The sequence below is a fragment of the Oncorhynchus nerka genome, linkage group LG7 (genome assembly GCF_034236695.1).
Source record: "Oncorhynchus nerka isolate Pitt River linkage group LG7, Oner_Uvic_2.0, whole genome shotgun sequence".
Taxonomy (NCBI): domain Eukaryota; kingdom Metazoa; phylum Chordata; class Actinopteri; order Salmoniformes; family Salmonidae; genus Oncorhynchus; species Oncorhynchus nerka.
The window spans coordinates 20,833,216-20,846,647 of record NC_088402.1 but is presented as its reverse complement, the minus strand read 5'-3'; the positions used below and the strand labels follow the sequence as shown (position 1 = coordinate 20,846,647).

Here is a 13,432-nt window from a genome sequence, read left to right as displayed (position 1 = left end):
TACTTACGCAACAAAGGTCATAGCATCAACACTAGTGCTTTCTCAAAGAGCTCCATTAATCAGATTAACTCCCAGTAAGTATTGTGATTAGATTAAAGGGGCAATCTGGGATTGGTACATCCATTTTTGTACTTTTAAATGAGTGATTTGTGCTTCACCTGTGATGTTGTGCTGCTGGTCTCGGCTGAACAGCTCAAGACATTTGTATTGACCCTCGGTCATGGTCTGCCTCTCGTCCTCTATTATGGCCAGTACAGGCCTGAGAGATGTGTCTGGGCCAGCAGGCTCAGAGCTGGACTCCCCGGCAACAGTTCCGCTCTGCAAAGACACAGCAACAACTTCATCTTACCACAATAGAGCTATTTAACATCTAAGTGACTGGATAGTGATGTATGTGTATGTTGCACCTAGTCTGTGCTGCCCTGAAACTAATTGCCCTGCGCTGAATCAATTTTGTATTGTGTTGTGACAATATTGGCATGCTTGTTCTTCAGCAGTCAATGTGTAATGATCTAGAATGAGTCCTAGAATGAGTTGTTCTCTTTCTATGGCATACTATTGGAATTGTGAGAGCGATTTATTGACAGTATAGTCCCACATGAACTTGGGGCGGCAGGTAGCCTAGTGGTTAGAGGCAGGTAGCCTAGTGGTTAGAGGTAGGTAGCCTAGTGGTTAGAGGCAGGTAGCCTACTGGTTAGCGCGTTGGACTAGTAACTGAAAGGTTGCAAGATTAAATCCCTGTGCTGACAAGGTAAAAATCTGTTGTTCTGCCCCTGAACAAGGTAGTTAACCCACTGTTCCTAGGCCGTCATTGAAAATAAGAATTTGTTCTTAACTGACTTGCCTAGTTAAATAAAGGAAAAATGTATATTTTTTTAAATTCATGCTTATAGCAATAGAAGAATAGAGTATCATTCTGTGAGTGTCCCAATGCTGTACTTGAAACGTGTGTTGACATGGTTACAGATGACTAGCATACAAGAACCTACAAATTCTCTATCCATACTTTTGTCAAACCGTGGTTGACTCATTCATGTATTCCTCCACACAGTAAAATGCATTTGAGAACTCACAAAATAATTAAGAAAAAGGGATCGATTTTTTATATGTAGAGGACAAGAGCGTCTCTCTGATCCTGTCTGTTCTCCTATTGTGTGGTTTGGAAAAAAATAGTTAAAAACCATGGGAGCTTGTCTCGTCTCCAACGCTGATGTAGATAACACTTCACTGCACAAAGACGAGAAGGAAATCAAGATTCAAATAGCATCTGTGTCCAATGTGTCGTCGTGAGTGTGACTCATCTCTCCTAATATTTCTACAGAGAATTAAGCCACTCAAGCGTTGGGGCTTGTCATTTCTCTCTCTCGCTCTCTCTCTTATTCTCTTGTTCTCTTTCTGCTTCCACACTTTAATTAATTATACATAAATATTAACACAATAGCTTGGAGAGATTTGCTCGCAAACACCTCCCACCCGCCCTAACCTCCTCCCTCCTTTCTCTCTTGTTTTAATGACTTTCATCTCTTCCCGTTTAACTTTTGGAGAGTTCTTTTCCTTCTCCAGGGAATAGTACATCAGTTACCTGACAATTCAAAGCATACTGAGCTACAGACACAAACATAAAAGGAAGGGGAGATTTTTTTTTTCGTCTGAGAGAGTTTTCGGAATATTGACGATGTCCCATGTAGCAGTTTAGCAGCCGTACATATGATGTCACTCCAAACGTTGAAGTAAATGACGTCATACATACGACCACCAGGCCACCACCAATGTCAGCTTTAAAGGTCCAGACAGTGAGTAAACCTCACCTGTACACAAATGTCCTTCCTCCATCCTTTCCTCCACGCATCTTGCTGAAATAATAGTTACTTCAGAAGCTTAGAGTAAAGCTTCACTGGATGCAAAGACAAGTGCATCAACATCAGCCAGATTAAAGAGATCAGCATGAATTCGATTTACCTTTTACACTCAGCCAGGCAGACAAATGTAATTTAATTACATGGTATAAACACTTATCAGCAGCCAACTTATCATCAGGTGAACATTTCATTTCACATCGACACTGATGAATAGAAGACCAAATGGACAAAGGTATTATTATCAGTACAAAGGTATTATTATCAGTACAAAGGTATTATTATCAGTACAAAGGTATTATTATCAGTACAAAGGTATTATCATCAGTACAAAGGTATTATTATCAGTACAAATTTATTATTATCAGTACAAAGGTATTATTATCAGTACAAAGGTATTATCATCAGTACAAAGGTATTATTATCAGTACAAAGGTATTATCATCAGCACAAAGGTATTATTATCAGTAGAAAGGTATTATTATCAGTACAAAGGTATTATTATGAGCCAAAAACCTGTTGGTGTAGCGATAAAGCAGTTCAACAATTCCCGACAAACATGAATAAAACGTCTAGAATCCATTTTGGTGACAAAGAAAACTCATTTCTACATGCTTTACCTGGGCAAGCTCTACATGCTTTACCTACTTTACCTCTACATGCTTTACCTGGGCAAGCTTTACATGCTTTACCTACTTTACCTCTACATGATTTAGCTACTTTACCTCTACATGCTTTACCTGGGCAAGATCTACATGCTTTACCTACTTTACCTCTACATGCTTTACCTACTTTACCTCTACATGCTTTACCTACTTTACCTCTACATGCTTTAGCTACTTTACCTCTACATGCTTTACCTACTTTACCTCTACATGCTTTAGCTACTTTACCTCTACATGCTTTAGCTACTTTACCTCTACATGCTTTACCTGGGCAAGCTCTACATGCTTTACCTACTTTACCGCTACATGCTTTACCTACTTTACCTCTACATGCTTTAGCTACTTTACCTCTACATGCTTTACCTACTTTACCTCTACATGCTTTACCTACTTTAACTCTACATGCTTTAGCTACTTTACCTCTACATGCTTGACCTATTTTACCTCTACATGCTTTACCTACTTTACCTCTACATGCTTTAGCTACTTTACCTCTACATGCTTTACCTACTTTACCTCTACATGCTTTACCTACTTAACATATACATGCTTACATGCTTTACCTGCTTTAACTCTACATGCTTTAGCTACTTTACCTCTACATGCTTGACCTATTTTACCTCTACATGCTTTACCTACTTTACCTCTACATGCTTTAGCTACTTTACCTCTACATGCTTTACCTACTTTACCTCTACATGCTTTACCTACTTTACCTCTACATGCTTTAGCTACTTTACCTCTACATGCTTTACCTACTTTACCGCTACATGATTTACCTACTTTACCTCTACATGCTTTACCTAATTTACCTCTCCATGCTTTACCTGGGCAAGCTCTACATGCTTTACCTACTTTACCTCTACATGCTTTAGCTACTTTACCTCTACATGCTTTAGCTACTTTACCTCTACATGCTTTACCTCCTTTACCTCTACATGCTTTACCTACTTTACCTCTACATGCTTTAGCTACTTTACCTCTACATGCTTTACCTACTTTACCTCTACATGCTTTAGCTACTTTACCTCTACATGCTTTACCTGGGCAAGATCTACATGCTTTACCTCCTTTACCTCTACATGCTTTACCTACTTTACCTCTACATGCTTTACCTACTTTACCTCTACATGCTTTAGCTACTTTACCTCTACATGCTTTACCTACTTTACCTCTACATGCTTTAGCTACTTTACCTCTACATGCTTTAGCTACTTTACCTCTACATGCTTTACCTGGGCAAGCTCTACATGCTTTACCTACATGCTTACATGCTTTACCTACTTTACCTCTACATGCTTTAGCTACTTTACCTCTACATGCTTTACCTACTTTACCTTTACCTACATGCTTTACCTACTTTAACCGCTACATGCTTTAGCTACTTTACCTCTACATGCTTTACCTATTTTACCTCTACATGCTTTACCTACTTTACCTCTAAATGCTTTAGCTACTTTACCTCTACATGCTTTACCTACTTAACATATACATGCTTACATGCTATACCTACTTTACCTCTACATGCTTTACCTACTTTATCTCTACATGCTTTAGCTACTTTACCTCTACATGCTTTACCTACTTTACCTCTACATGCTTTACCTACTTTAACTCTACATGCTTTAGCTACTTTACCTCTACATGCTTGACCTATTTTACCTCTACATGCTTTACCTACTTTACCTCTACATGCTTTAGCTACTTTACCTCTACATGCTTTACCTACTTTACCTCTACATGCTTTACCTACTTAACATATACATGCTTACATGCTTTACCTGCTTTAACTCTACATGCTTTAGCTACTTTACCTCTACATGCTTGACCTATTTTACCTCTACATGCTTTACCTACTTTACCTCTACATGCTTTAGCTACTTTACCTCTACATGCTTTACCTACTTTCCTCTACATGCTTTACCTACTTTACCTCTACATGCTTTAGCTACTTTACCTCTACATGCTTTATCTACTTTACCGCTACATGATTTACCTACTTTACCTCTACATGCTTTACCTAATTTACCTCTCCATGCTTTACCTGGGCAAGCTCTACATGCTTTACCTACTTTACCTCTACATGCTTTAGCTACTTTACCTCTACATGCTTTAGCTACTTTACCTCTACATGCTTTACCTACTTTCCTCTACATGCTTTACCTACTTTACCTCTACATGCTTTACCTCCTTTACCTCTACATGCTTTACCTACTTTACCTCTACATGCTTTAGCTACTTTACCTCTACATGCTTTACCTACTTTACCTCTACATGCTTTAGCTACTTTACCTCTACATGCTTTACCTGGGCAAGATCTACATGCTTTACCTCCTTTACCTCTACATGCTTTACCTACTTTACCTCTACATGCTTTACCTACTTTACCTCTACATGCTTTAGCTACTTTACCTCTACATGCTTTACCTACTTTACCTCTACATGCTTTAGCTACTTTACCTCTACATGCTTTAGCTACTTTACCTCTACATGCTTTACCTGGGCAAGCTCTACATGCTTTACCTACTTTACCTCTACATGCTTTACCTACTTTACCTCTACATGCTTTAGCTACTTTACCTCTACATGCTTTACCTACTTTACCTCTACATGCTTTACCTACTTTAACTCTACATGCTTTAGCTACTTTACCTCTACATGCTTTACCTATTTTACCTCTAAATGCTTTAGCTACTTTACCTCTACATGCTTTACCTACTTAACATATACATGCTTACATGCTTTACCTACTTTACCTCTACATGCTTTACCTACTTTATCTCTACATGCTTTAGCTACTTTACCTCTACATGCTTTACCTACTTTACCGCTACATGATTTACCTACTTTACCTCTACATGCTTTACCTAATTTACCTCTCCATGCTTTACCTGGGCAAGCTCTACATGCTTTACCTACTTTACCTCTACATGCTTTAGCTACTTTACCTCTACATGCTTTACCTACTTTACCTCTACATGCTTTACCTACTTTACCTCTACATGCTTTACCTACTTTACCTCTACATGCTTTAGCTACTTTACCTCTACATGCTTTACTTACTTTACCTCTACATGCTTTAGCTACTTTACCTCTACATGCTTTACCTGGGCAAGCTCTACATGCTTTACCTCCTTTACCTCTACATGCTTTACCTACTTTACCTCTACATGCTTTACCTACTTTACCTCTACATGCTTTACCTACTTTACCTCTACATGCTTTAGCTACTTTACCTCTACATGCTTTACCTACTTTACCTCTACATGCTTTAGCTACTTTACCTCTACATGCTTTACCTGGGCAAGCTCTACATGCTTTACCTACTTTACCTCTACATGCTTTACCTACTTTAACTCTACATGCTTTAGCTACTTTACCTCTACATGCTTTACCTACTTTACCTCTACATGCTTTAGCTACTTTACCTCTACATGCTTTACCTGGGCAAGCTCTACATGCTTTACCTACTTTACCGCTACATGCTTTAACTACTTTACCTCTACATGCTTTAGCTACTTTACCTCTACATGCTTTACCTACTTTACCTCTACATGCTTTAGCTACTTTACCTCTACATGCTTTAGCTACTTTACCTCTACATGCTTTACCTGGGCAAGCTCTACATGCTTTACCTACTTTACCGCTACATGCTTTACCTACTTTACCTCTACATGCTTTAGCTACTTTACCTCTACATGCTTTACCTACTTTACCTCTACATGCTTTACCTACTTTAACTCTACATGCTTTAGCTACTTTACCTCTACATGCTTTACCTATTTTACCTCTACATGCTTTACCTACTTTACCTCTAAATGCTTTAGCTACTTTACCTCTACATGCTTTACCTACTTAACATATACATGCTTACATGCTATACCTACTTTACCTCTACATGCTTTACCTACTTTATCTCTACATGCTTTAGCTACTTTACCTCTACATGCTTTACCTACTTTACCTCTACATGCTTTACCTACTTTAACTCTACATGCTTTAGCTACTTTACCTCTACATGCTTGACCTATTTTACCTCTACATGCTTTACCTTTACTTTACCTCTACATGCTTTAGCCTACTTTACCTCTACATGCTTTACCTACTTTTAGCCTCTACATGCTTTACCTACTTTACCATATACATGCTTACATGCTTTACCTGCTTTAACTCTACATGCTTTAGCTACTTTACCTCTACATGCTTTACCTACTTTACCTCTACATGCTTTACCTACTTTACCTCTACATGCTTTAGCTACTTTACCTCTACATGCTTTACCTACTTTCCTCTACATGCTTTACCTACTTTACCTCTACATGCTTTAGCTACTTTACCTCTACATGCTTTATCTACTTTACCGCTACATGATTTACCTACTTTACCTCTACATGCTTTACCTAATTTACCTCTCCATGCTTTACCTGGGCAAGCTCTACATGCTTTACCTACTTTACCTCTACATGCTTTAGCTACTTTACCTCTACATGCTTTAGCTACTTTACCTCTACATGCTTTACCTCCTTTACCTCTACATGCTTTACCTACTTTACCTCTACATGCTTTAGCTACTTTACCTCTACATGCTTTACCTACTTTACCTCTACATGCTTTAGCTACTTTACCTCTACATGCTTTACCTGGGCAAGATCTACATGCTTTACCTCCTTTACCTCTACATGCTTTACCTACTTTACCTCTACATGCTTTACCTACTTTACCTCTACATGCTTTAGCTACTTTACATGCTTTACTTTACCTACTTTACATGCTTTACCTACTTTACCTCTACATGCTTTAGCTACTTTACCTCTACATGCTTTACCTGGGCAAGCTCTACATGCTTTACCTACTTTACCTCTACATGCTTTACCTACTTTACCTCTACATGCTTTAGCTACTTTACCTCTACATGCTTTACCTACTTTACCTCTACATGCTTTACCTACTTTAACTCTACATGCTTTACCTACTTTAGCTCTACATGCTTTACCTACCTTTACCTCTTTACATGCTTTACCTACTTTACCTCTAATGCTTTAGCTACTTTACCTCTACATGCTTTACCTACTTAACATATACATGCTTACATGCTTTACCTACTTTACCTCTACATGCTTTACCTACTTTACCTCTACATGCTTTAGCTACTTTACCTCTACATGCTTTACCTACTTTACCGCTACATGATTTACCTACTTTACCTCTACATGCTTTACCTAATTTACCTCTCCATGCTTTACCTGGGCAAGCTCTACATGCTTTACCTACTTTACCTCTACATGCTTTAGCTACTTTACCTCTACATGCTTTACCTACTTTACCTCTCTACATGCTTTACCTACTTTTACCTCTTTACATGCTTTACCTACTTTACCTCTACATGCTTTAGCTACTTTACCTCTACATGCTTTACCTACTTTACCTCTACATGCTTTAGCTACTTTACCTCTACATGCTTTACCTGGGCAAGCTCTACATGCTTTACCTCCTTTACCTCTACATGCTTTACCTACTTTACCTCTACATGCTTTACCTACTTTACCTCTACATGCTTTACCTACTTTACCTCTACATGCTTTAGCTACTTTACCTCTACATGCTTTACCTACTTTACCTCTACATGCTTTAGCTACTTTACCTGGGCAAGCTTGCTTTACCTGGGCAAGCTCTACATGCTTTACCTACTTTACCTCTACATGCTTTACCTACTTTAACTCTACATGCTTTAGCTACTTTACCTCTACATGCTTTACCTACTTTACCTCTACATGCTTTAGCTACTTTACCTCTACATGCTTTACCTGGGCAAGCTCTACATGCTTTACCTACTTTACCGCTACATGCTTTAACTACTTTACCTCTACATGCTTTAGCTACTTTACCTCTACATGCTTTACCTACTTTACCTCTACATGCTTTACCTACTTTAACTCTACATGCTTTAGCTACTTTACCTCTACATGCTTGACCTATTTTACCTCTACATGCTTTACCTACTTTACCTCTACATGCTTTAGCTACTTTACCTCTACATGCTTTACCTACTTTACCTCTACATGCTTTACCTACTTAACATATACATGCTTACATGCTTTACCTACTTTACTGCTATATGATTTACCTACTTTACCTCTACATGCTTTACCTAATTTACCTCTCCATGCTTTACCTGGGCAAGCTCTACATGCTTTACCTACTTTACCTCTACATGCTTTAGCTAATTTACCTTTACATGCTTTACCCACTTTACCTCTTTACATGCTTTACCTACTTTACCCTGGGCAAGCTCTACATGCTTTACCTACTTTAACTCATGCTTTACATGCTTTACCTGGGCAAGCTCTACATGCTTTACCTACTTTACCTCTACATGCTTTACCCACTTTACCTCTACATGCTTTACCTACTTTACCTCTACATGCTTTACCTACTTTACCTCTACATGCTTTAGCTACTTTACCTCTACATGCTTTACCTACTTTACCTCTACATGCTTTACCTACTTTACCTCTACATGCTTTAGCTACTTTACCTCTACATGCTTTACCTACTTTACCACTACATGCTTTACCTACTTTACCTCTACATGCTTTACCTACTTTACCTCTACATTACATGCTTTTAAGCTTTACTACATGCTTTACCTACTTTACCTCTACATGCTTTACCTACTTTACCTCTACATGCTTTACCTACTTTACCTCTACATGCTTTACCTCCTTTACCTCATTTACATGCTTTACCTACTTTACCTCTTACATGCTTTAGCTACTTTACTCTACATGCTTTACCTACTTTACCTCTACATGCTTTAGCTACTTTACCTCTACATGCTTTACCTACTTTACAGCTCTACATGCTTTACCTACTTTACCTTACATGCTTTACCTACTTTACCTCTACATGCTTTACCTACTTTACCTCTACATGCTTTACCTACTTTACCTCTACATGCTTTAGCTACTTTACCTCTACATGCTTTAGCTACTTTACCTCTACATGCTTTACCTTTAAGCTCTACATGCTTTACCTACTTTACCTCATGCTTACATGCTTTACCTACTTTACCTCTACATGCTTTAGCTACTTTATCTCTACATGCTTTACCTACTTTACCTCTACATGCTTTAGCTACTTTACCTCTACATGCTTTACCTGGGCAAGCTCTACATGCTTTACCTACTTTTTACCTACTACATGCTTTACCTACATTTACCTCTACATGCTTTACCTACTTTACCTCTACATGCTTTACCTACTTTACTCTCTACATGCTTTACCTACTTTACCTCTACATGCTTGACCTATTTTACCTCTACATGCTTTACCTACTTTACCTCTACATGCTTTAGCTACTTTACCTCTACATGCTTTACCTACTTTACCTCTACATGCTTTACCTACTTAACATATACATGCTTACATGCTTTACCTACTTTACCGCTACATGATTTACCTACTTTACCTCTACATGCTTTAGCTACTTTACCTCTACATGCTTTACCTACTTTACCGCTACATGCTTTACCTACTTTACCTCTACATGCTTTAGCTACTTTACCTCTACATGCTTTACCTAATTTACCTCTCCATGCTTTACCTGGGCAAGCTCTACATGCTTTACCTACTTTACCTCTACATGCTTTACCTACTTTACCTCTACATGCTTTAGCTACTTTACCTCTACATGCTTTACCTACTTTACCTCTACATGCTTTACCTACTTTACCTCTACATGCTTTACCTAATTTACCTCTACATGCTTTACCTGGGCAAGCTCTACATGCGTTACCTACTTTACCTCTACATGCTTTACCTACTTTACCTCTACATGCTTTAGCTACTTTACCTCTACATGCTTTACCTACTTTACCTCTACATGCTTTAGCTACTTTACCTCTACATGCTTTACCTGGGCAAGCTCTACATGCTTTACCTACTTTACCTCTACATGCTTTACCTACTTTACCTATACATGCTTTAGCTACTTTACCTCTACATGCTTTACCTACTTTACCTCTACATGCTTTAGCTACTTTACCTCTACATGCTTTACCTGGGCAAGTTCTACATGCTTTACCTACTTTACCTCTACATGCTTAACTACTTTACCTCTACATGTTTTAGCTACTTTACCTCTACATGCTTTACCTACTTTACCTCTACATGCTTTACCTACTTTACCTCTACATGCTTTAGCTACTTTACCTCTACATGCTTTACCTATTTTACCTCTACATGCTTTACCTACTTTACCTCTACATGCTTTAGCTACTTTACCTCTACATGCTTTACCTGGGCAAGATCTACATGCTTTACCTCCTTTACCTCTACATGCTTTACCTACTTTACCTCTACATGCTTTACCTACTTTACCCTGGGCACACATGCTTTAGCTACTTTACCTCTACATGCTTTACCTACTTTACCTCTACATGCTTTAGCTACTTTACCTCTACATGCTTTAGCTACTTTACCTCTACATGCTTTACCTGGGCAAGTTCTACATGCTTTACCTACTTTACCTCTACATGCTTAACTACTTTACCTCTACATGCTTTAGCTACTTTACCTCTACATGCTTTACCTACTTTACCTCTACATGCTTTACCTACTTTACCTCTACATGCTTTAGCTACTTTACCTCTACATGCTTTACCTACTTTACCTCTACATGCTTTACCTACTTTACCTCTAAATGCTTTAGCTACTTTACCTCTACATGCTTTACCTAAGCTTAACATATACATGCTTACATGCTTTACCTACTTTACCTCTACATGCTTTACCTACTTTATCTCTACATGCTTTAGCTACTTTACCTCTACATGCTTTACCTACTTTACCTCTACATGCTTTACCTACTTTACCTCTCTACATGCTTTACCCATAATTCATGCTTTAGCTACTTTACCTCTACATGCTTTACCTATTTTACCTCTTACATGCTTTACCTACTTTACCTCCACATGCTTTAGCTACTTTACCTCTACATGCTTTACCTACTTTACCTCTACATGCTTTACCTAACTTTACATGCTTACATGCTTTACCTGCTTTACCTCTACATGCTTTAGCTACTTTACCTCTACATGCTTTACCTATTTTACCTCTACATGCTTTACCTACTTTACCTCTACATGCTTTAGCTACTTTAACTCTACATGCTTTAGCTACTTTACCTCTACATGCTTTACCTACTTTACCTCTACATGCTTTAGCTACTTTACCTTTACATGCTTTACCCACTTTACCGCTACATGCTTTACCTACTTTACCTCTCTACATGCTTTACCTAATTTACCTCTCCATGCTTTACCTGGCAAGCTCTACATGCTTTACCTACTTTACCTCTACATGCTTTAGCTTTACTTTACCTGGGCAAGCTCTACATGCTTTACCTACTTTACCTCTGCTTTACATGCTTTACCTACTTTACCTCTACATGCTTTACCTACTTTACCTCTACATGCTTTAGCTACTTTACCTCTACATGCTTTACCTACTTTACCTCTACATGCTTTAGCTACTTTACCTCTACATGCTTTACCTGGGCAAGATCTACATGCTTTACCTCCTTTACCTCTACATGCTTTACCTACTTTACCTCTACATGCTTTACCTACTTTACCTCTACATGCTTTAGCTACTTTACCTCTACATGCTTTACCTACTTTACCTCTACATGCTTTAGCTACTTTACCTCTACATGCTTTAGCTACTTTACCTCTACATGCTTTACCTGGGCAAGCTCTACATGCTTTACCTACTTTACCGCTACATGCTTTACCTACTTTACCTCTACATGCTTTAGCTACTTTACCTCTACATGCTTTACCTACTTTACCTCTACATGCTTTACCTACTTTAACTCTACATGCTTTAGCTACTTTACCTCTACATGCTTTACCTGTTTTACCTCTACATGCTTTACCTACTTTACCTCTAAATGCTTTAGCTACTTTACCTCTACATGCTTTACCTACTTTATCTCTACATGCTTTAGCTACTTTACCTCTACATGCTTTACCTACTTTACCGCTACATGATTTACCTACTTTACCTCTACATGCTTTACCTAATTTACCTCTACATGCTTTACCTGGGCAAGCTCTATATGCCTTTTACCTACATGCTTTACCTTTTACCTGCTTTAGCATGCTTTAGCTTACTTTACTCTACATGCTTTACCTACTTTACCTCTACATGCTTTACCTACTTTACCTGGGCAAGCTCTACATGCTTTACCTACTTTACTTACCTACTTTACATGCTTTAGCCTACTTTACCTCTACATGCTTTACCTTACTTTACCTCTACATGCTTTAGCTACTTTACCTCTACATGCTTTTACCTGGGCAAGTTCTACATGCTTTACCTACTTTACTCTACATGCTTTACCTACATTTTTAGCTACTTTAATCCATGCTTTACCTACTTTACCTCTACATGCTTTACCTACTTTACCTCTACATGCTTTAGCTACTTTACCATGCTTTACATGCTTTACCTACTTTACCTCTACATGCTTTAGCTACTTTACCTCTACATGCTTTACCTGGGCAAGCTCTACATGCTTTACCCACTTTACCTCTACATGCTTTACCCACTTTACCTCCACATTTACCTCTTTACACATGCTTTACCTACTTTACCTCTACATGCTTTACCTACTTTACCTCTACATGCTTTAGCTACTTTACCTCTACATGCTTTACCTGGGCAAGCTCTACATGCTTTACCTACTTTACCTCTACATGCTTTACCTACTTTACCTCTACATGCTTTAGCTACTTTACCTCTACATGCTTGACCTATTTTACCTCTACATGCTTTACCTACTTTACCTCTACATGCTTTAGCTACTTTACCTCTACATGCTTTACCTACTTTACCTCTACATGCTTT

The 13,432-nt window shown here is 38.3% G+C and overlaps 1 protein-coding gene across 1 annotated transcript in view; it reads right to left on the bottom strand.

The window, feature by feature from the left end:
- LOC115122636 (calcitonin gene-related peptide type 1 receptor-like) overlaps window positions 1–13,432 on the bottom strand; it is a 134,625-nt gene that overhangs the window by 62,920 nt on the left and 58,273 nt on the right. Inside the window, exon 3 of the mRNA XM_065020309.1 lies at window positions 159–318. Coding sequence (XP_064876381.1) covers window positions 159–318 — 160 coding nt within the window. The remainder of the gene's footprint in view (window positions 1–158; window positions 319–13,432) is intronic.